At 35.6% G+C, this 24,601-nt stretch overlaps 1 protein-coding gene across 9 annotated transcripts in view; it reads right to left on the bottom strand.

The window, feature by feature from the left end:
- Positions 1-399: 399 nt before the first annotated feature.
- MAP4K3 (mitogen-activated protein kinase kinase kinase kinase 3) overlaps positions 400-24,601 on the bottom strand; it is a 189,034-nt gene continuing 164,832 nt past the window's right edge. For 6 of the 9 annotated variants that reach the window (XM_002757828.6, XM_002757829.6, XM_035272725.3 and 3 more), the window contains 10 exons: positions 23,516-23,576; positions 23,317-23,434; positions 18,015-18,073; positions 16,161-16,264; positions 11,612-11,783; positions 9,283-9,351; positions 9,112-9,204; positions 5,387-5,457; positions 2,484-2,539; positions 400-1,828 (listed from right to left, as the gene is read on the bottom strand). In XM_002757828.6, coding sequence (XP_002757874.1) covers positions 1,741-1,828; positions 2,484-2,539; positions 5,387-5,457; positions 9,112-9,204; positions 9,283-9,351; positions 11,612-11,783; positions 16,161-16,264; positions 18,015-18,073; positions 23,317-23,434; positions 23,516-23,576 — 891 coding nt within the window. In that variant the 3' untranslated portion in view covers positions 400-1,740. Of the gene's footprint in view, positions 1,829-2,483; positions 2,540-5,386; positions 5,483-9,111; positions 9,205-9,282; positions 9,352-11,611; positions 11,784-16,160; positions 16,265-18,014; positions 18,074-23,316; positions 23,435-23,515; positions 23,577-24,601 lie in introns of all 9 variants that reach the window. The other 3 variants (XR_004733656.3, XR_013526644.1, XR_013526645.1) reach the window with 1 other exon arrangement.

The following is a 24,601-nucleotide window of genomic DNA, read 5'->3' as shown; positions in this document are numbered from 1 at the left end:
ACTCATCTCTAATATTGCAGCACAAAAGCAGCACAGACGACGTGTAAAAGAATACATGGTGTTGTGCTCCATTAAAACTTTATTTACAAAAGCAGACAATGGGCTGGAGTGGTCTGAGGACTGTAGCTTGCGGACCCCTGTCTCTAACCAGAAAACTTATTAATGTTTGACTTTTCTTATCAGGAAGTTGAAGATTCTACAAAAGATGCCCTATTCTCCTGTGTGGAAATATTAATGCTTCATGAAATTGAAATCACAGATCAAATAAAAATCATGATTTGAGGGACCAAAATTGAGTACTTAAGAATTTAACTACAAAACAAATAAAGTTTCCCCCTCTTAATGTATTTTAGTGTTACTATATACAGATTATGCCACATGACAAGCTACTATACAACAGCATGTTAAAAAACATGTTTATTTTACAATATGTACAATCAGGAACATATTTTAAAACCATTATCAATTAAAATAAATGAAGACCATAAATCACAATTTAGTTTGTTCTTAATGTATATACTCACATTAAAATATAAAGAACATATACCAAAAAGAGCCAAAAGTGTGCATTTTGCTAAAACTTGGTATATACATATTCCATTGGAGAAAAGCAATCAAAAATGACTTAAACCAAAACTAAGTTCCTGTGATGTGTAGTGACCATTATATTGTTTGTATGAGGTAGTAACTAAATCATTTTGGCCATGTTTTAATACTCTCAATCAAAAGAAATATGAAAAGGATCATAAAATAAGGCCAACAAAAGTAAAAATTCCACGAGAAATTTGAACCACTTCACTCTATGGAATGTTACAGTTCTTCAATGTGATTATAAGAAATGTTTAGTGAGGACTCTTTAATAATGCTAATTGATTCTTTGTGCATACTGTAATTCAGACCACAATTGCAGTATTATATCACGGTACCGCTATTCTGTGATTCAAAACTGTTCAAAGGTATTGTTTTTAAGCAAAGACAAGCATTATTATAGGATTCTGCTTAAATATAAAAAGACCAGTTACTACAACAGGTGGTTAATTGTAATTGGTTTGCTTCACATAGAAAACAATCCAAATACATTTGTGGAGCCAAATGCTTATAGACAGTGTCACAGCTTACTTTTGTGACTTCATACATCACATATCAATACTTTGTGCAAATATAAACACCAGTGTACTTGCATTAAAATTAAAAACAAGATTATAAAATGATTACAGCCTCCATTACAATTTTAAAAGTTACAAGATTTATATTCATATTACTAAATTACATATAATAAAAATACAATAGTGTTAAATGTATTGTTTCACTGCCAGCATCCCATTTTGTAATATAGCCACACCCAAGAATATACTAAAGAATTCTTAAAATATTAACCCCAATTGCATTTTCATCAACATTTACATCTGTACAGATAAGACACTTACTTGTACATCTCATAAAAGTACATTATCTACATCAATTCTTAGTGTATGTCTTCAGCAATATGAAGTTGCACAGAAAAAATACTGCCTATATGTACAAAGATTACATAACAATGAATTAAGCACTTGTGTGGTTCAATATGCTAAATATATCCATACCACTTAAAACAAAATTTTCCCCCTCTTGTCTCATGCCACAATAAATTACAAAGTAACTGAAGACAGGTTACTGCAGCTTTTGTACAGCTTCAAGCATCCATTAATGTTGCAGCGGTAGTGTTCTTTCTTTCTAGAGTTAACTGTCAAAGCACAATTCTCAGTAACTGTTTTCATGACCCGCCAGGATGTATAAATTGCTATTTGCTGTGGGGTTATCAGTTGGCCTACTTTCCAAAACCACGACCCTAAAAGTAATAAACAAAGAACATATAACAGAACAAAGTTATTCTTGAAAACTAATGTTAGCCCCCAAATTTTCCCTTGCTTCTCCATTATATGCCTCGATAAATGCTGCTCATTTGATGGTGGGCAGAAATCATTTGCTATCACTGTGATTAGAGGGCCAGTTCTAGCTCCGGGAAGTAATTTTGCTGTCCACTACCTCCACCTCTAGACCAGTGTTCTAACAGTCAGAGGTGGGGAGAAACCTATATTAGAAATCATTTGGGGGAACCTAATTCTTATTACAAGTTTTATAAACGATTTGCAGTTCAAGAATCTGAAGGTAAATCAGAACAGGTCTCCAAAATCCTATTTGGCATTAACAAAAAAAGTTCTGGCCATTAACATAAGGCATTTCCTCCTTCTGCTGCTGCAAATCAGACATTAGTATGTTTGATGCAAACGAGTACTGACAGATCCATACATTCCTGCTATTTGGAAGATCAGGTACATTTTCAAACGTGTTCTAACTTTCCGACTTGTGAATTCTTATAGTGTGAAAAATTCAATGTTGAGCATATTCCAGACATTTCAATTCTCTTGAAAAAGAAATCTGTTTCATGTTAGATCTATGAAACATGTTCAGTACTATATATTTAACACAGCCCGTTTTCCTACCTGTCAGATCCAAGCAGCCTGAAAATTCTTGTGCTGTCTGAAATTTCTTGTGTTACCTGTTCAATTAAAACATAAATTTAATTTCTAAAATTAAGACAAAATTTTTAACAGAAAAGAAACATAATTTCTAAAATGAAAAAATATCCCTCATGACTATTTGTTAAGTCAGCATGTAGGTACATCAATTGTACAACTTGCACTAACAAGTCTAGGGGAAATGTGGTTAATTTTGAGTTGATCATAAAATACAGGCAAAGGAAAATGACTTCCTTGTTAAATCATAAGACTTCAAGGGAAAAACTTAAAAGCAAAGCACTAAATCCATTTTATTTTTTAAAAACTGTCATCATTTATATCAATGCTAATGGCAAGGTTACTGGCAGCAGTATGCCACTTAGACCTGATTCTTTTATTTAAAAGGCTGCCATGTAGTATAACAGGAAATATTTAAAAGCCAGACATGCCTTGAGTTTGAATCTCAGTTCTCCCACTTACTGGGCAATGTATTTATAATCTGCCAGAAATGGTTATGCCTTATGTAAAATGGGATAGAAAAGATCTACCATGCAGTAGTGCCCTGCAGTGTTCTTAAAAGGATTAGTGGGTACAATGCCTAGCTAAGGAAGTACTCAATACATAATAATTATCTTTCCCATTTCTTCCCTATTGTCTTGAAATAATATTTTCTAATGACCATATAACCTTCAAGAAGTCCTCAGTGTGACCAATTACCAGTTGGGGAATTAAGAAATATACAGAAAAAAGAGAAACCAACTGTTCACAGCTCACTCAACACAACATATTATGAATTGTAACAGCAGTGGCATCTCCCCAAAATTGGGTAGGCTGAAGAAAAAAATGGATTTGAAATTAAATTTATTCGATCAATACCCCAGAAGTAGATTTTCTGGAAACGCCCATGACTCTTAGCTTCTGTTGTAACCCAGCACACCTAAAGGAAACAACACGCTTAGCACACTCACTTCAACGCCAGTGGCTGGGCATGACTGTGATTTCCAATATATTTTGGGGTTTGCCTACTAGGAGAATGTAACATTTTTGGAGGTGTGTATTGATGGGTTGCCTGTATAGTTCTCAGGTGACTTTTTGGGGTTTTTCCTTTTTGTTCTTTTTTTTTTTTTTTTGAGACAGAGTTTCGCTCTTGTTACCCAGGCTGGAGTGCAATGGCGTGATCTTGGCTCACCGCAACCTCCGCCTCCTGGGTTCAGGCAATTCTCCTGCCTCAGGCTCCCGAGTAGCTGGGACTACAGGCACGCGCCACCATGCCCAGCTAATTTTGTACTTTTAGTAGAGACGGGGTTTCACCATGTTGACCAGGATGGTCTCAATCTGACCTTGTGATCCACCCGCCTCGGCCTCCCAAAGTGCTGGATTACAGGCTTGAGCCACCGCGCCCGGCCTTCCTTTTTGTTCTTAAACAACTCTCTGTTCTATCTATAAAGCTTTTCTTACTCTAACTAGCGTTTATTAGCTGTTGACTGTTCTTATCTCCCTGCTCTACATCCTCAGGTGAAAGTGTGAGTCTACTTGTAGGAATTACTTTTAGAAACATAGTAGCAGCCACCTTTTAAACACTTACCAGTGGCGAGGAACCAGGCCAAGCACATTACATGCTTAGTTTGATTTAATCACAACTTAATTCACAGATGGAAAAAGACAGGTAGAAAGAAGTTAGGTGACATGCCAAGGTCACCAAGCTACTAACTAGCAGAACTTGAGACGAAGTTGAGTGTCTCAACACTGGAACCCAGGTTCATGAACACTGTGATATATTGCTTACTTTGTCAGAAAAAACGTTCTGAGCTTAATGAATGACAGTTTAAGAAACAAATAAGCTTCCTTCCAAGTTATACAACTGAGATTGGCTTGAAGGTTACTGGAAGAATTTTGGACGATTTTACGTGCTTATAACATTCTGGGGGGCAAGTGCCACATCTTGTTCATTCTTAGAACCTCAGAATTTTGTGGCGTAAATGTTGAACTGACTTAAATATGTCACACAGTTTGGAGTTAAATTATTTGTGTAAGGTAGGAAGGCCTCATGAGATGCATAGCTAAAGGTTAATAAAACGGGAAGGAAAAGGGGGCAAAGAATTATATACATGTCAAATGCATAAGCATGATGAAAATCAGAGGCAAGTGGGCTTTCAGAGAAAGGTAGAACTCTTTACTTAGAGTCTGCACTGGTCATTATTTCTTTTTTTTTGAGATGGAGTTTTGCTCTTGTTGCCCAGGCTGGAGTGCAATGGCACAATCTCGGCTCATCGCAACCTCTGCCTCCCAGGTTTTCAAGCGATTCTCCTGCCTCAGCCCGAGTAGCTGGGATTACAGGCATGCACTAGCATGCCTAGCTAATTTTGTATTTTTAGTAGAGATGGGGTTTCTCCATGTTGGTCAGGCTGGGCTTGAACTCCTGACCTCCAGTGATCCACCTGCCCTGGCCTCCCAAAGCGCTGGGATTACAGGCATGAGCCACTGCGCCCAGCCACTGGTCGTTATTTCTGAAGTACAAGGTAGAAAAGGTGCTTAAGGCCAGAGAGAACCAGCACTAGCACTCTTGCTCCAGGCCTTCCTCTGGGAAAGTTGAAAGAAAATCATAGTTGGCTCAATTTTAGCAGATTAGCAAGTTCTTGTTCTAAATTTCAGAGTGATTATCTGGAAGCACAGTAAATATGCACTAACATTGTTTGAGTAATGGAGAGAGACAGGTGGCTATAGGTATGGGCTACTGACTTTATCAATAGACTAAATACATTAAGTATTAATAAAGTTAGCCAATAGAGTGTTACTTGTATCATCTGGGAATCTTCTTAAGTTAGAGAATTGTTTGAAGTGGAATTTGATAATGTCTTGTGACTACTAAATGGACATAATTTACTTACCTCATTAGATCTAAAACTTCTACCTTGCATTCCGTGTTTCCAGAAAGCTAGCACACTGTCTTGTAGGCAAACTAGCAGGCAAGAACAGCTCAATTACTGTTAATAGTACAAAAGTTCAACTGATAAGCATCATTTCATCCCTCCATCTCATACAGCAATATTTCAATTCACAATTTATGTCAGCGCTTTCATTATTTATGTGGCATCTTTACATTTGAAAAGCTTAAAAATATACTATACAAGAGCATATACATCTTTTTGGTAGGAAAAAAAGTCACTAAAAATATTTTTGTTACAGAAATGTTTGATTTGATAAATTATTTTTTTGAGACAAGACTCTTGCTCTGTTGCCCAGGCTAAAGTGCAGTGGGGCAATCTCAGCTCACAGCAGTCTCTGCCTCCCAGGTTCCAGTGGTTCTTGTGCCTTAGCTACCCAACTAGTTGGGAATGCTGGTGTATACCACTATGCTCAGCTAATTTTTTTTGTATTTTTAGTAGAGATGGAGTTTCACTGCCTTGGCCAGGCTGGTTTCTAACTCCTGGCTTCAAGTCATCTGCCTGCCTCGGCCTCCCAAAGTGCTGGGATTAAAGCTGTGAGCCACTGCATTTTGCCTATTTTGATAAATTTCAAAAATAAAATACTTCAATCACATAGAAAAATACAGAGAATAGCATAAAAATACATGTGTATCCGCTACCCAATCAAATCCTAACATTCTGCCGTATTTGCTTTAAATAAAAACAAATACAGCTGGCATCCCCTACATGCCCTCCCTTATTCCCAGTTCCCAAATCCTTATCCTCCCTGAGATAACCACTATTGTAAATTTGGTATTGATCATTCTCATGCATGCTTTTACTATTACTATGCTGTAAGTTTATACTATCAATAAATTTTATATTGAATATTTCTAACCTTTATACATTTGCTATGATGAACATTTAGGTTATTTCTAGTTTTTCACTATTACAAACAATTTTGCAATAAATATTTTATACATCTTGAATGTATGTACAAATCTTTCTTGAGGATAGACACCTATAAATAGAATTACCGAAGCACAGGGCATAAATAGAGCAAGTTCTAGTTTTGTTTTTTATATTTACATCTTTAATACATATTTTTGCATACATTCAGGGAGGAAGAAATCTTAATTTTGTTTTCTACAGGTAACCAATTGTACCAGCATCATTTGTTGAATGGCCCATTTCTTCCCCACTAATACATATTGCCATGAATTTCCATTTACATGTGGGTCTATTTCTGGTCCCTTTCTTCTGTCCCACTCTTCTACCTATTTATTTCTCTGTTGCTAGCACACTACCTTAATCACTATGGCTTCAAAGTAAGTTTCAATATTGGCTGGAAAAGGATTTGTCAACATTTATCACTCTTGGTCTTTGTCTCTTCCATATACATTTATTTTTATTTTAAAAAATTATTTGTAGAGATGGGGGTCTCCCTATGTTGCCCAGGTTGGTCTTGAAACCCTGACTCAAGCAATTCTCCTGCCTCAGCCTCCTACGGTGTTGTGATTACAGGTGTGAGGCACTGTGCCTGGCCATTCCATATAAATTTTAAGATGAGCTCATCAAGTGGCACAAAATATCATGTTGGGGTTCTTACTGCTGATGCAGTGAATCTGTGGATTAACTGAAGAACTAGCACCGTTCTTGTTTTAGTCTTTCTACCCACAGACATGATGTAGTTCTTGATTTGTTAAATCTTTTATGTCTTTAAGAAAAAATTTGGAGTTTCCTAGATAATATCTTTAAAACGTTTGGATTTCATTTATTCTTACATGTGTTACTTTATTGCCATTGTGAAAGGAATCTTTTTTTCCTATTAAATTTTTCACTGATTATTTAGGAAAGCTATTCTTTAGTGTTACTCATATCTACTGACTCTAATCAACTCAATTCTCTTATTTGCTCTAGTAATTTATTAATAGAGATTTATATTCTCTTTACATAATCATACTATCAGCAAAAAAGGATCTATCTTTTTCTTTCTAATCCTCATACTTTCCCTTTCTCATCTAATAGACAATATTGAAATGTGATCATAGCAAATAGCCTTATTTAGTTCTCCACTTTAATAGGAATTAATTTGACCATTAAACATATTTTTAACAGGCTTTGCTAGGTGAAGGACATCCCTTTCTATTCCCAATTTGCTAAGACGTATTATTTTTTAAAAAAAATCAATGACAGATTTTACTGAATGCTTTTTGGTCATTTATTAGAGTTACTTGATTTTCTCTTTTAATATTTGGTGCTGTATATTACATAAATACATTTTCTGATGCTGAACCATCCTTGCTTTCTTGGGACAGTCTACTATTTGATAATGTATAATTCTATTTGCTAGTAATGTATTTAGATTTCTAAAAAATCAATTTTTTAAGAGTGGATTATAATTTGTGTTTTCTGTTCTAATCTTGTTTGATTTTAGCATCAGTGTTAAACATTGATTTATTCAGAATTTCCTGTCTACAGTCTGAAAGTTTATACAGGATAGGGATTATCTTCTCCTTGACGGGGGCAGGTAGATAAAAATCACCTAAAAAACCATCATGCTTGATATCAGGCATCTCAAGCAATGAACCTGGCTGTGGTTCTCCATCTCCTGTGGGATACTTTTATAACTGAGACCAGCAGGCCTGTTAGCTTCAGACCTGTACACTGCTTTGAGATTCTGTTGTTGACCTTGCTTTTTGGCCCTGGCTATGTCTTTGAAAGCACAGATTCCATTTTAACATCTTGATCAGGTGTTCCTTGAAACTGACTTATCAGACAATGAACTAACTACCTTTAGCCTTACCCTCTGCCAATATACATACTTGGAAATATCTTTATTTTACTTAAGACCACCAGAAAATGTGCCTAGTTAAATATTAATCCCATTCATTTTCCCAGCACCATCCTATATAAGTTAATTTTCACCTTATTTTTCCTGAATGTAATCATTTAAAAATATTGACTGTCAGAAATCCTCTTCCAGAAAAAAACTCCTATTAAGCAAAATGTGAGAATGACAAGAAGAAACTTCCACATATTTACAAATCTCTGATCAGCAGATACAACAGCCAAAACATAATCTGGTATACTAAGTTCTAAATTTTAAAGTACTTATAGAAAAACCTTATAGGCATCTGGAGGAAATGGGAATTCATAACTATGTTATGAGAAATGATACTATTTCTTCTAGGGAAGATAACATTATCTACACTACAGTTATTAAACAAGTTTAGAGAATATGTAAGAATGAAGGCTGACAGTAACCTCATATTCATTATACCCTCTATTTTTATTTTGTTTTTTGAGACAAGAGTCTTGCTCTGTCACCCAGGCTGGAGTGCAATGGCGTGATCTCAACTCACTGAAACCTCCCCTTCCCAGGTTCAAGTGATTTTCATGCCTCAGCTTCCCAAGTAGGTGGGACTACAGGCATGTGCCAGCATGCCTAGCTAATTTTTGTATTTTTAGTAGACACAGGGTTTCCCCATGTTGGCCAGGCTGGTCTTGAACTCCTGGCCTCAAGTGATCCACCAGACTTGGCCTCCCAAAGTGTTGGGATTACAGGCATGAGCCACCATGTCCAGCCATATTCTCTATTTTTAAAAAGTGAGTCCTTAATAATATCAATCTTTAATTTTGGATAATTAGCAGGTAATTTATTTTACGAAGCTCATAATGCAAAGAATTATATAACTCTGACTTACCTATTGATTCAATCTGGAAATCAAAGGTGAGTTCTGATGATAATTTTCTGCTAGATTTTAATCTTCCTTGGAGATTTACTATTTTTATACAACCTAGAGGAAAAAGAGTCACTCAGAAACTAAGATAAAAGAAGTCTTATTAAAGTAAGACATTTATAAATAAAAACTTACAGTCCAAGCATACAAGAATGGTATCTCTCTCCAGCTGGGTTACATGAGTAACATTTGTCTGTGGGGTATCTACAACACAAACAAATCTTGGTAAGCTAGAGAAAACTGTAATACTTAAAGCAAGGAGATATTTAAGAAGAAGAATTCTGAGAGTAACAGTACTTGAAATGTATATAAGTCTTTTGTAATATAGGTGTAGTGACTGAGCCAAGCTATTTAGGTTTAAACGTTGATGTAAGCTAAACAATTTAAGTGCTCAACAGAGCATATGTTGGCTGTGGTCACTACTACTGGCAATGTGGAACACATGGATATAGAAAGCTGGCTGCACTAGGAAACAAACTAGACTTAAAATATCTTATAATGTAACTTTTCTTTGTTTAAAAACCAATTTTTCTATTAGTCGGAGATTTGTATAAATACATGTAGTTCTCAGACTATGGTTCCTGTATCAACACCATCGGCATCACATGGGAATTGACAGAAATGAAAATTCTTTTTATTTTTAGCCTGCTGCTCAGGCTGTAATGCTGTGGTGTAATAACGGCTCTCTGCAGCCTTGAACTCCTGGCCTCAAGTGACACTCCTGACTTAGCCTTCTGAGGAGCTCAGACAACAGGTGCACGCCACCATGCCTGGCTAATTAAAAAAAATTTTTTTTAGAGATGGGGTCTGGTTATATTGCTGAGGCTGAGATTTGTTTATATATGCCTCAAACTATGGTCTTTGTCTCAACATCATCAGCATCACCTGGGTATACACAGAAATGAAAATTCTAAGGTCAGATCTAGACCATAAATGAAAAGCTCTGCGGGTGGGGCCCAGCAGTGTTACAAGTCTCCCAGTGATTCTGATGCATGCTCAAGTCTGGTAATTGCTCCTATATACTACATACTCAATGACCACTCTTACCAATACTCCTTGTAAAAGTGATGGAACGTGATTAAAAAGGTAACATCACCTCAGGGAGGCAGGGCAACTGGAGTTATGTAAAATGCAAATTTTCAGGTATATACCATTTAAAAGTATATAAAATACTTGAAAATTCTGAGAGTTATGAAAATGTTAAGTACCCAAGTTTTGTTTTAAATGTTTCCTATGTTCATATGCATTTCATATTCATTTTCATATTAATGAACATAATCAAAACAATCTGATGCATGGTTCTCTAAAAATGAAATGTAAAACACATAAAATAAAAAGTGTTATCAAAATATTAAAAATATTTGAGTCTCGAGACCATCTTGGTCAACAAGGTGAAACCCTGTCTCTACTAAAAATACAAAAATTAGCTGGGCATGGTAGCGCGCGCCTGTAGTTCCAGCTACTCGGGAGGCTGAGGCAGGAGAATTGCTTGAAACCAGGAGGTGGAGGTTGCGGTGAGCCGAGATCGTGCCATTGCACTCCAGCCTGGGTAACAAGAGCGAAACTCCGTCTCAAAAAAAAAAATTTGAGTCTATATAAATTGTTATTTCCCTTTTATTTGTTTGAAGGAAAAAAGTACCTTAGTTGGTATTCAATTTGTAATATTAATTATTTCCAAGAAAGATTAATGCAAATATGACTTTACAAGTTACCTATACATAGTGACCTTAGAGAGACATTGTTATTTAGAATGCATGTCACAAAAATCAAATAACCCAGGTATACAGCTCATTTTATAGCAAGAGGTATATTCATGCACAATTGTTTATTAATATATACCAAATATATATACCAATAATATATACAGGACTTTGAGGATCAGATCCTTATCATATTCATTTCTTAATAAAAAAACTGGGATATATGCTCTCAGTATACATGTTTTGCCAATGTTCATTTGATTTAGTTGGTTGGTTGGTTAGTTAGTTAGAGACAGGACCTCATTCTGTCGCCCAGGCTGGAGTGCAGCGGCGTGAACATAGCTCACTGCACCCTTGACCTCCTGGGCTCAAGTGATCCTCCCATCTTGGCCTCCCTGGTAGGTAGGACTATAGGCATGCACCACCATGCCCAGCTAACTTTTATAGAATTTTTTGTAGTGACAGGGTCTTGCTACATTGCCCAGGCTGTTGTGGAACTCCTGAACTCAAGCAATCCTCTCACCTTGGCCTTCCAAAATACTGGGATTACAGGTGTGACCCACCATGCCCTGCCTACCGAAGTTTTAAATGTGTCATATGAATTAACTATTTTAAAGAGAGTAATCTTTGGTTCTTCCATTTTAATAATAATTATTTAAGACTGGCAGTGTATGCACTTTTTGCTTAATAAGAGATATAGTAAACTCACTACTTATAAAACCAGTACATGTATTACCCTTAATAATTCCATAAAAATTACAAACCTGATTCTGTAAACCATGAAGAGGTAGAATTTGGATTGACCGTCTCGAATCGAACCACCTGGTTGAAGTCTCTACCTCTACCGACACCAACGCAAACTAAAGGGTACTCCTGTTCAGGAACTACCAGCATTTCAAACATTCTAAGTGGACATGGTATAGGAAAATCTATGTGCTAGAGAAAGAAACAAAAATACATTAAACCAAGGAAAATAAAAGCCAAATAATTCTCTGAGAATACTATAAAACAGCTTTCTACTATAAAGACTGCATCTTTTCACAGAAATTCAGGTAATGCAGAAAAATCTAAATTATGAAGTATCTTTATAAAGATTTTAGGTTTACCACAGTAAAATATTTTAAAGTTATAATTACATGATTTTAGGACATTAAGGCTGGAAGAGAACTTGTAAGTCACGTGTCCAACCCTCTCTTTTCAGAGCTGGACACTGGGGCCCAAGAACTGGGTGACTGGCCCGTGGTCGCCTGGCCTTTGTGGTAGAGTCTTCTGTCTCCCAATATCATGCTTCTTCAGTTGTACTCCTCTGCCTTCTTAATCAACTGAGCAAGTGCTAAGTTGAGAACTGAAATGCTAATTAGCAAGAGTCACTCCTCTTGTAAGATGCAAACATAAAAAGTCATAAATTAAAAAAAGTCAGCTTCTTCATATATTTTATCAATAAACCCATTTTAATTTTATATGTTTAAAATTTCTTTTTTATTGCCACAAAGAATAAATTCACATTCTGAAGGACTAAAAAAAAGAATGGAAAACACTAACTTCATTAGTAATCAAGAAATAAAAACCACAATGAGATAAATACTATACCCACCAGAATGGCTAAAATTAAAAAGACTGACAATTAATAAGCATCCGAGAGGAGTAAGCAAATGCTCATACAACACTGGTGGTGGGAGACAGAGGGGCATAGCCACACTGGTTAACTGCATTTTCTATTAATGCTGGAGACACACTTTCCTTATGAACTTGCGATAATTCTAGGCATACATTCTAGAGAACATGAGTACACACATATAAGAAACAAATGCAAAAACATTCAAGGCAGCATCGTTCAGAACAAACAACTAGAAATAATCCAAATGCATCTTAATAGTAAAATTGATAAAATTATGGCATATTCACAAAATACAAAATTATATAAAGAGAACTGAAAAATGAATAAACTATAGCTGTGTCAAACTATAGCTGTATACACATATACAATGTTGAACAAAACACCCAGACATGAATGAGCATATACTTTATAATTCCACTTAAATACTGTTGAAAAATTAAATATAATTAATTCTAATGTTTAGGGATATGGGCATAGATAGTAAAAAGAGAAAGAAAAGTAAGAACTTTCTAGGTTTCCTTTTTAAAAAAGGGGGCAGGGAGCTGACTAAAAGGGAGGATGACGAGGGGAATTCTAAAATTTTTCTTCACAAAAAAGTTTTTTAAAAAAATACTCTCATGCACATTTTATTTAGTTCATTCTTATATATTTTTGTTGCTTTTATAAATCAGCCGTTTTCACTGTATTTCCCAAATAGTTATTGGTAGTATTTAACGAAGCTACTGGATTTGTTTTCTTTTTAATCCAGCAAATCATAAATTCTATAGGTAAGTAAAAGGTGCAACGGGTGATATCGTAACTAGTAGTTTTAAAGTGTTGGAAGATACAAAATGGTACTTGTGGCTGGAACATGAAGCTCTGTGTTCACCTGCTGTTCCCACATTCCTTCCTTCCCTGTGGCTGCTAAGTGAGGTCTCCATCCCACAGGCACAGACACTTCAACTATATATTCTCCAAACCTCTTCTCTAGGAGCTTTCCCATTACCTTGGGGCACGTGCTTTTGATAAAATCTGCCATTTTAAATAAGGTACAGCAATTTAAGTAATTCTTTTTGAAATAAATAGCAATGAAGCAGGAAAAAAAACAGTGCTTCTGTTTAAAGATGCATATTTTTTTTTTTTTTGAGATGGAGTTTCGCTCTTGTTACCCAGGCTGGAGTGCAATGGTGCGATCTCGGCTCATCGCAACCTCTGCCTCCTGGGTTCAGGCAATTCTCCTGCCTCAGCCACCCGAGTAGCTGGGACCACAGGCACATGCCACCATGCCCAGCTAATTTTTTGTATTCATAGTAGAGACAGGGTTTCACCATGTTGACCAGGATGATCTCGATCTCCTGACCTCGTGATCCACCTGCCTCAGCCTCCTAAAGTGCTGGGATTATAGGCATGAGCCACCGCGCCAGGCTTAAAGATGCATTTTTAAACTTTTACAGTCGAAACACAGAAACAATCCTTTTTTTAAAAGAAAAACCAACAGATTTTTACTACTTCTATATAGTTTCCAATAATATCTAAGCAATTTGTGTACATCATTAACGGAAGGGGATTCATGTCTAATAGTTTTAAATCCAGTTGCTATTGGTGATTGTCCTTGAGGGCAGCAATTATATCATATATTTCTGTCTCTCTAGTAAATGACATGGTACCTTGTCTGCAATAAGTACATTATGTTTGCTGGGGAGATGTTTAATTTTTAACTTTTATTTATGATGAAAATGTAGTCTAGGCCCGGCATAGTGACTCAGGACTGTAATCCCAGCACTTTGGGAGGCCAAGGCAGGTGGACCACGAGGTGAGGAGCTCGAGACCAGCCTGGCCAAGATGGTGAAACGCTGTCTTTAGTAAAAATACAAAAGTTAGCTAGGCATGGTGTTGAGTGCCTGTAATCCCAGTTTCTCAGAAGGCTGAGGCAGAGAACTGCTTGAACCTGGGAGGTGGAGGTTGCTGTGAGCTGAGATTGTGCCACTGTACTGCAGCCTGGGTGACGGAGTGAGACTCCATCTCAAAAAAAAAAAAAAGAGAAAGAAAGAAAATGCAGTCTAATGATGTCAGAAATGTCATTAAGAGGAAAGAATAATATAGAAAGCATAAAAATGTTTTTGAATACATCTGATGAAGAGTTCTAGTGCAGAAATATAAATACTAATTGAAATAATGTTAAATACAGAGACAAAAGGAAAGCTGGGTTAAGATTAAGGAAAGTAGATAAACATTACAGCTCAGAAAGTTTAAGGAAAGGGTGAAGAGTGATTAAAATCTTGATGGAGACCTGCAAGTAGAATTGTACTACAAATTCACTATGAGAATGCTGGTAACAGGCCTCTTTAGAGCCATGCCAGTCTCCCTGGTGCCATCTACTGGGAAAAGAGAAGACTTGGATGGATAATTTTTAAGCTTCCCATGTCTTCAAACTATATATTCCCTCCTGCATGCTCTTGATACCTGCAATTCCCTTAATAGAGAAAAGCGTCTTTCATTATATATTAGGATAAATGGCTTAACATATAAAATTCATTCATACCAGATTAATCAGTCTATCAGTATACAAGAATAACTGATAAACTTTTTCATTCTGATAGAGGTTAGGAATAAAAGGAATAGGAAGAACATATTTAAAATAGATTCAAGAAGAAAGAAAGGAAAAAACTAGGAAAGGAAGGGGTTGCTGAAAAATTAAAAAACCATTACATCTTTGATACAGCATCCTTTTGTCCAATAAACAAGAACAAAGAGGAGCTAAGAACAAAACAATTTTTGCCATAAACCGGCTGTATTCAGTAGTTCTGCTTTAGACAACTTATATGGCTATTTTCTCCTGAGCTTTCAGTTTAAATAATTTTTGTTTCAGTGCATTTACCTGTAGAATTAATAGTTCAATAGGTTTCAAATTCTTCAAACGATATTTTCTTCTTGAGGTTAAAACTGATATAAAAATGAAAACTAGATTTCTTTGTCACATATAGGATTTAAAACAACAGGAGTGAATACCTTTAAACATCTTAACACTATAAAATTTAGGAAGAACCCCACTCCAGCTATATTCTGACTCTAATTTCTACTGAGATCAAATGCACATGAAATAAGATCACTTACAAAGGAAAGAACTCTAAAAACTAATTTGGTATTTCCTTGATGTAACTAACAATCTGTACTTCACACATTTTAAATGTCAGCTATAGATACATAATAGTATTTTTAAAATTATTCATTAATTAAATGATTCTAGAAAAACTTAAGCAAAAACAAAACAAAAAAAACTGTGGAAAGGCCTGGGCAAATTACTAAGTAGGTATACAACTAAAAACAGCTTGTTCCCCGTCATTATGGTTATCCCTAGTTTTCCTAGTCCAAACTGTAACCTGTATGTTGTTTTTAGCTGTGATGGAGGTCAACCAGAGTATCTTGGAAATATTTCACTGATCTTTTAGTACTTGTTTCTGCCATCGGGTTGTGTATGTGAGACACTATTTCCAGCTCCCTCCTGCCATACCCTTGAACTATTTCTCTAGTCTCTTACAGAACTTTTACTAGGCCAATTGAGTTCCTTACATTTGGGCAGATTTTCACAACCCTGCTATATTGTCCAAAACCATTAAATTAACTTAAAAATTAACTGAAAAAAATGTTTCTTTAAAGAACAGTAAGGTTGACGAGCTTTTATATTAAGAATAAGATAGTCTGACTTTAATGCTTACCTTAATTAACATAAATTTCTGCATTGGTTCAACCCATTCCAGTAGAACAATGCTAGTCTGAAGTGCTCCACATAGGTATTTATGGCCTGTATAAGGATTTCTTACTGTCAAAGCAAAAAAATAAATATAAGTTCTCTTACAATACAAAGTCCTTATGACAATAAATGCATGCTCAAAAAACCAAAACTAAACGTACACCAAAATCAAAAGTGGGGTGCCAGTTCAATTTCTTAATTAGAGGGCTAGGTGAAAAAAATACTGTTTCAGGTAATAGCAGGAAATATCCTCTTACCTTGCAGGATTTTTATTTGTATGCACGAATGAAACTGCTGGTTTTAATGGGGCTGTGGGGTAGGAGGAAGGACTTTTGGTCTTAAGATGGCAGAAAAATTACCTGAGGTGGCAACATTCTGATAAAAGGGTCAAAGCAAATTGGGGAAGAAGCTGTTAAACTCATAAGATACAACACATTTAGGTGCTTCTGGTTGTAATATTCAGAGGCAATAATGTTTTGTTTCTGAAAATAAAACACTTGTCCATCTTTCCCCTTTCTATTACATTCTTATGGTCACTAGAAAACATCACAGACATTAATCAAAACTTAAAATACTGATTTACAAACAAGAAAATGGAATTGCCTCAGATTTTGAAATCTTCTCCTGTTTATAAACCAGAAAAAGTAAAGTAAATATATGTGAAGTAAATATGTTTGGAATGAAGATTAAAAAATTAAACTGTGAAAAGGGAACAGCAGTAAAATTCATGAACTTCACATCGATTTGAAAGATTTAAATGGCAGAGAGGAGGTGAAGAGCAAAACTGTCCAGCCAAATAAAACAGAAAAGTCTATATAGGAAATTATTTCCTATAACTAACTTTTCCTAAAAACCTGCCCCTTTGTCCCCAGGTAGAGTCAAGTCAGACTTTCAACTTGCTGGAAGTTCTAACAGTGATTGAAACCACCATGTCTAACCCCAACCCTGTCATCCTCTTTTGCTCTAAACCAGCTGTTCTTGCTTCCTGTTAACAACACTCTGCCCTTCCATCAGTCTTTTGGGTTTGAGGCCTCAGTCACCTCTGACATCTTTTCCCTTCACACCCAGACACTCCTTCCTTGCTATCTGCACTGCTACTGCTCCACATGTTGTATCATTTCTTCTTTTTGAAATGGCCTCTCCATCTAGTCACAGTTAAAATTTGAATCTGCCTTCTTTTGAAGCCTAGCCCAAATGCCACCTTCTTCAGTGAGCCTATGTTTAGAGTTCTTTCCACACTATACTTTGTGGTATAATGACTCGTGTTTATTTTCCCTTTTATAATAACAATAACTTAAGGAAAAGAAATCATTTTTTTTTTTTGCTTTGGCTACATGCAAATATAACAACTAATTGTTAAAGGGAGGTGGTGGGGGAGGAAATTAGGTGAGGGGAAGGTGAACATAAAAACACATGCTGAAGGAATAAATGTAATCTCACAAGCCATTACTAAGCAGAATGGTGAACGGTAAGTAACAGGACCCTTGAAAAACAGAGTATGATAAAATATGGCTTAAAAAAAAAAGTCATACTACTTTCTCCATTTACCTAGGCAATAAATTATTTGCTAAACAAATAATTTGTTTGTTAAACAATTTATTGACAAATAACTTATTTGCAAGGTACCACATATTAGGCTTAGTCTATACAGAGATGAAATGACCAAGAAATTTGTTTTACTTAAGGGGGAAAAATAAAGTTACTGGCAGAATGCCCTGAGGTAGTACTATTTTTATGTCAGACTTTACAATGAGTCTCACGGGTTTTCTTACTGCTCTGTGAAGCAAGAGAGCTATATGCTATTGGACAGTTTACTTACCAACACAACACTTCTGACACGACTTGGTTTCAGGGATTTTTGTTGATACAGAAAATTTCCTAAATGTAAATAAAAGTGAGTATATAATACATGTAGGCAAACTTAGTATATGCGAAAGCTACTGTTACAGATCAGTGGAGAAAGGATGAGTTCAAAACTAGTGCGGACCTACTAGGCCATCTATTAAAAATAAGAATAAACTGGATCCTTTTCTCATGGCCCCCAGTCAGTTCCAAATGGATTAAGGGTTTAAATATGAAAACGAACCATAAAAGCCTATAGAAATATATGACCTAGGGATTTAAGAAAATACAAAAAGAATAAATCACACAAGAAAACGCTGTTACATTTTAATTGACTTTTCCCCCCACTGATTCATCCCTAGCACCTCAAACTACAGGTGGCAGTCAATTATTGAATTAGTAACTTTAGTTTACTAAAAGATACCACTGAGAAAGTGAAAAGATAAGCCAAAAACTGGGGAAAGAGATTTTTAGTACATGTAATAAATTTAAGTTATGTAGAAAGTTGTCTTACTATAAGTATTTGTCAAGAACTTCTTTTATTTAGAAATCTATATTTCTCTATTAAGGAAAAGTGGGATATGGATTTTCTGCAAAGGTGCTATAGAGGTTTTGCAAACATCTAACTTGAATTTAATAGATAAAAATCAATTCTGAATTATTTTTTAAAACTACAATTTAAAAACTACACATACACGCAAATGTCTTTTAAAATGTACATTAACATAATAAATACTGCTGGTGCATCAAACTGTAAAAACCTCAAGTTAAAGCCATTTCTGTACACACTTTTCTTTTTTAACTACATTTATTTTATTTTTTGGACAAGGTGTGATCTTGGCTCACTGTAACCTCTGCCTCCTCGGCTCAAGCAATTCTGCTGTCTCAGAACTCCAAATAGCAGGGACTATAGGTGCCTACCATCATACCTGCCTAATTTTTGTATTTTTAGTAGAGATGGGGTTGCGCCATGTTGCCCAGGCTGGTCTTGGACTCCTGAACTCAGGTGATCTGTTTGCCTCAGCCTCCCAAAGTGCTGGGATTACAGGTGTGAGCCACTGCAGCCGGCCAAAGATTTTTACTTATTTATTTTTTGAGACAGTCTTGCTCTGTAGCCTAGGGTGGAATGCAGTGGCACGACCTCAGCTCACTGCAAACTCTGCCTCCCAGGTTCAAGTGATTCTCCTGCCTCAGCTTCTCAAATAGTTGTATTACAGGCACCAGCCACCATGCACAGCTAATCTTTGTATTTTCAGTAGAGACAAGGTTTCTCCATGTTGGCCAGGCTGGTCTCGAACCCCTGACTCAAGTGATCTGCCTGCCTTGGCCTCCCAAAGTCCTGGGATTATAGGTGTGAGCAACTGTGCCTGACCTGTACACACATTTAAACTCTTTTTTTTTTTTTTTTTTTTTAAATAATTTTTATAAGAAAGAGACAGGATTTCACCATGGTGCCCAGGCTGGCCTCTAATTCCTGCAGCTCAAGTAATCTGCCCAAAGTGCAGCCTCCCCAAGTGCTGGGATTACAGGCATAAGCCACTTAAACTTAAATGTGTAAACTTGCCGAAGATTAGATAGATGCCAGTGCTCTGTGTAAGTCTTCTTTTAAATTAGAGTTGTACACGTTTATATAAAATTGTACAGCACATGTCTGATGTTCAATGCAATTCCAAACAAGCTCAGAAGAATTTTCCTGATGGATGTTCTTACAACCATGCAATTGGCAACTGAGTGATAGCCAAGCATATATTAAATATAGTATTGTAGTACTCTAATTTTAACCTTTAATACATTTTATATATTGAAGATTTATGAAAAGCCATGATTGTAGCTTCATTTACTGAGTTCTTACTATGTGCCATGCATTTTACACATCTGTGTCATTTAGTCCCTCCAACAACAAGGTAGGTTACAGCCTAGAAATCTGAGGCTAGATTTTTGCTCAGGTTTTTTTTTTTTTTGAGAGAGATGGTATCACTCTGTCGCCCTGGCTGGAGTGCAGTGGTGCAATCTTGAGTCACTGCAATCTCCGCCTCTAGGGTTCAAGTGATTCTCCTGCCTCCCCAGTTGCTGGAACTACATGCTGTATCAATTAAGTGAACATTACTCGGAGTTTGCAAGGTAAGCTGTTAAAAACTGTTAACTATATTTAAGTACTTGTCTTTGTGAATCAAATGTTCTTCATACTGTGACACCTAAACAATGATATAGAATTTATTCAAATTTTGAACTACAACAGCAATCTAGAATATTCTGATTTCAAATTTCTGGTTAAAACACCTCATTATATGTTGACTAACTTTATATTAGGAAAAATGTCACATTATAATTTATAATTATAAAAATGCCCCTTTCATATACAGTGGAGTTTAATGCAGCTTAAAATAAAACAAAACAAAACAAAAAACGCCCCACACTCTTAACAAATCTGCTTTGAACCAAAGTGCTTTTTAGAGTTTAAAAAAGTCTGAACCAAGTTCCTGATAGATTTCAGCTGGCAAAAAGTTTAATGTTCCTGTCCACGCTTGTGAACTTGTCTCCTGGCTCCCAAAGCTAACGTATGAGTTAAAACACTGAACTGGTCAAAGCCCAGGAAGATTAACTGCAAGTTCTGAAAGACCATAGGGATGACTGCTACACAAACAAAAATCAACTATTAATTCTCAATCATCCTGAGAATTAAGGATGTCAAAAACTTTTCAAAATAGAGTTGTGGGCAGTACACTGAAATGTCCAAAAATTTAGTTAATGTTCTATAGTAATCTACAGACTTGCCTTTATTTTAGTCATGATTTTATGAAAGGCAATATAACTTATTTTACCAGCACCCAATTAACTGGAATTCTAAATTAACTAATAGTCTGAATGTAGTTAAGATAGGATATTTTAGGGTATATACTACAAGGCATAGTTAATTTATCATGCCCGATAATGATGTCAATAGGTCTATTTTCTGAGTGCTTACTAGGTGCTGTGGTAGGTACTTTATATATACAATTTATCATTTTCAAACCAGTACACTGGTTCCGTTTACAGCTGAATATATGTGGAGAGGTTGTATATTTTATCCAAAATCCCATATAGTAGGTGAATGTTCCAGGATTTAAATTCAACTGTATTTAAATTCCAAAGCTTATGCTTTACTAAAAATGGATTATAATATGGTACAGTGAGTACCTATATTCAGAATGAGAACCATGAGGCTCCTTATTGTCAGATTAACAAGATGCTCAGTAGAAGCTCAAGCTGTGCTAACTGTATGGCAGAAGAAATGGTATAAATACACATATATAAAATATTATCATGCTAAAAGGGTTTTACGTTTCCTGCCAATTAAGTGAGAGAATTAAGAGATTTTACAGTAATTAATTACTAGATAATGAAACTGAAGAAAGTGGGAAGGACGTTTTTGTGGCTGTTACTACTAAAAACACTAAAGATTGACCATAATAAAATCCCTGAAATAATAACCTGGAGGTGAAATATCCCTACAGCTGAATATATGGGGAGAGGTTGTATAATTTATCCCAGGTCCCATATCTAGTAAGTGAATGATCCAGGATTTAAATTCAACTTTACTTGAATTCCAAAGCTTATGCTTTCCTAAAAATGAATTATAATATGGTACAATGAATACCTATCTTCAGCATAGGCAAAATCATACCATATAGAAACTCCTTAAAGGAATAAACTATATCTTACTCAATTTTGTCTCATCTATACATGGGACATTTCATACACATTTGGTGTATTCAGTAAAATCTGAAAGAACTGAACAAAGCTAAAAGCAAATATGCTAAAAAGGCCTCTATTCTAATAAAAGATATCAAAACGTAAATGCATCCAAGTCAATGTGTCATATAGTCCTTGAGGGCACTTTATGTGTATATTATAGTAAAATATAATAAATCAAGTCCAACTTTGAGTAATCATGAAATGATCTCAATGAAATTCGTACACCCTCCAGCCTGACCAACATGGTGAAACCCCGTCTCTACTAAAAATTCAGAAAAAAAAAAAAAAAAAAAAAAAAAAAAAAAAAAATTAGCTGGGTGTGATGGTATGCACCTGTAATCCCAGATTAGGAGGTGCTGAGGCCTCAGGAGGCTGAGGCAGGAGAACTGCTTGAACCCAGGACGTGGAGGTTTCAGTGAACTGAGATCATGCCACTGCACTCCAGCCTGGGCCACAGAGAGAGACTGTCTCCAAAAAAAGAAATTGGTATATTCTGTTTTAAGAAAAGAGAACATCCTATATATTTTTATATAATTTTCACCAAAAAGGCTAATTTTTAAAAAGATTATGTATACACAGGAGCAAATTTTAGCTACACTGTAAACTCAGCAACAGAGAACAGCAGATTGTCAAGGTACTTTAAAATAAAGGTTTTATGTTAGCTGCTTTACAACAAATATTATAAAAAAGAATGGCCATATTATAAAGCCTTTATAAAATACAATATATACCAGAGTTAAAAAGTCTTTCAGTCAATAAAGAGGTCCAATACTATAATAAGCAACGAAAGAACAGAGCATAATAAAAAAATTATTCTATGTAGAAAAGCAAAACCCCTCAACTTCAAACCAATTATCTTCTAATGAAAAACACTGAGACGTGGTCTTGCTTTGTTGCCCAGGCTGAAGTGTAGTGGCATGATCACAGCTCACTGAAGCCTTGACCTTCAGGGCTCAAGTGATCCTCCCACTTCAGCCTCCTGAGTAGCTGGAACCACAGGCTCGAGCACCATGCCTGGCTAATTTTTAAAAAATATTTTTTGTAGAGATGAGGTCTCGCTATGTTGCTCAGTGTGGTCTCGAACTCCTACCCTCAAGCCATCTTCTTGCCTCAGACGCTCAAAGTATGGGGATTATAGCTGTGAGCCACCATGCCAGGTTGCAAAAACATTTTTCAATAAATCATTTTTATTTTCTAGGTACAGAAACTTTACTTTGAGAAAAATTTTATAAAGTTAACACAGATACATATATCAAAAGCAAAGGCACTATATGCAATGTAAAATTACAGCAAAGTACAAGAAAAAAACTAGTTTTAAGAATTAAAAATTCCGCGAAAATGTCTGATGTTAATTTCAAAGTATAAAGCAGAAAAATTTTAGAACAAGAGTTATCAATACGCACTTGTTAAAATATATTACACATTATTTTTTCATCACACATGATTTCTATTAACCCAAACTGAGTGCTCTTTCACTTTCTGTAGCACAGTATTTATGAGAATGAACTGTTAACATCATATTGCCTCTAAGGATATACCCTTACCTTGGCAGTATTCTGTCAGGGAGTTTGTGTGCTGGAATAGCAACAGGTAACTTTTGCATTTGTCTTGCATAATCAAAAAGCCCTGGTAAATTATGGGAATAAAGCTGAGAAGCTTTACCTGTAAAGAAAAACAGATATGACATAAAAGCTAATAACGAATAGTAACAATTGTAAGGTATTTAAAAACTAAAATACTTACCAGATATTGATAGCAAGCAATTGTTCATTACATACAACCACGTACACCTTCGAGGGAATAGCTGATTAAAAAAAGGCACAAAATTTACAAAGAATAATACATAATAGCAATGTAAATCTGTACACAGTAATCATGTAAGCTGTCATATCTATAGGTCAGTTCTTTAAAAAGTAAGTTATTTTCAACAGAATTAACTTTATCAAGGATTCAAACAAGATGATATACATACATACATGTTTATGTGACAGAAAAAATGAATTAGCAATGTAATTTGAGCCTAAACATGGTATGATCAGCTCAAGTCTCCCTTATGATTAAGAGCTATGTAACCCCAAACTACGCAGGGAATAAGAACATTTTCAAATAACATCTATTCTTTTATTTTGGTTCTGGGGTTGAATAATTAAGACTCTCCTGTCTACTTGTCCCAAAACATACCTATCTAGGCATAATATGCAATGCATGGCTTCTAGAGTATATGATACAGAACAAAAGGATCATGGTATAGTGGAACACAGGATACAGAAACACTAGGTATGGAGGAAAAAAAGGCTGACACAGAATATGATGAAAACTCATAAACATAAAGGATACATATATATATATATATATGAAATTCATTACTAAAATTTAGTATCATAAGAAGTGAGAGGCACCTCTGGAAGCCTGAAAGTGGTCACAATTTATGGCAAAGAAAAGGGAATTTCATGGAACACAATCTAAATACTAAAGAAAAAAAAATACTCTCATTAAGACATTCCGTTATGCGTATCAGTGGTTTTTTTAAAGTGGTCCAAGGACATCAGCAACATTAGCAACACCTGGGCACATGGTAGAAATGTAAATTCTTGGACCTCACCCCAGACCTACTGAAGCAAGAAGTTCTGAAGGAGCACCCAGGAATCTATGGTTTAACCAGACTGCCAAGTAATTCTGAGGCAGACTGAAGTTTGAAAGCCACTAATGTACATTATTAAGCATCCCAATTTAACAACCTTTGTTGCTGGGTTTGCTCTGCCAATTCCTACAACTAATTACTCCCAAATCAACTGAGAAGAGAGAAGGGAATACAGAGAATGTAGGGAT

This window comes from Callithrix jacchus, chromosome 14 (assembly GCF_049354715.1).
Source record: "Callithrix jacchus isolate 240 chromosome 14, calJac240_pri, whole genome shotgun sequence".
In the NCBI taxonomy this organism is placed as follows: domain Eukaryota; kingdom Metazoa; phylum Chordata; class Mammalia; order Primates; family Cebidae; genus Callithrix; species Callithrix jacchus.
The sequence above is the reverse complement of the archived record's forward strand: the minus strand, read 5'-3'. Positions and strand labels throughout refer to the sequence as shown.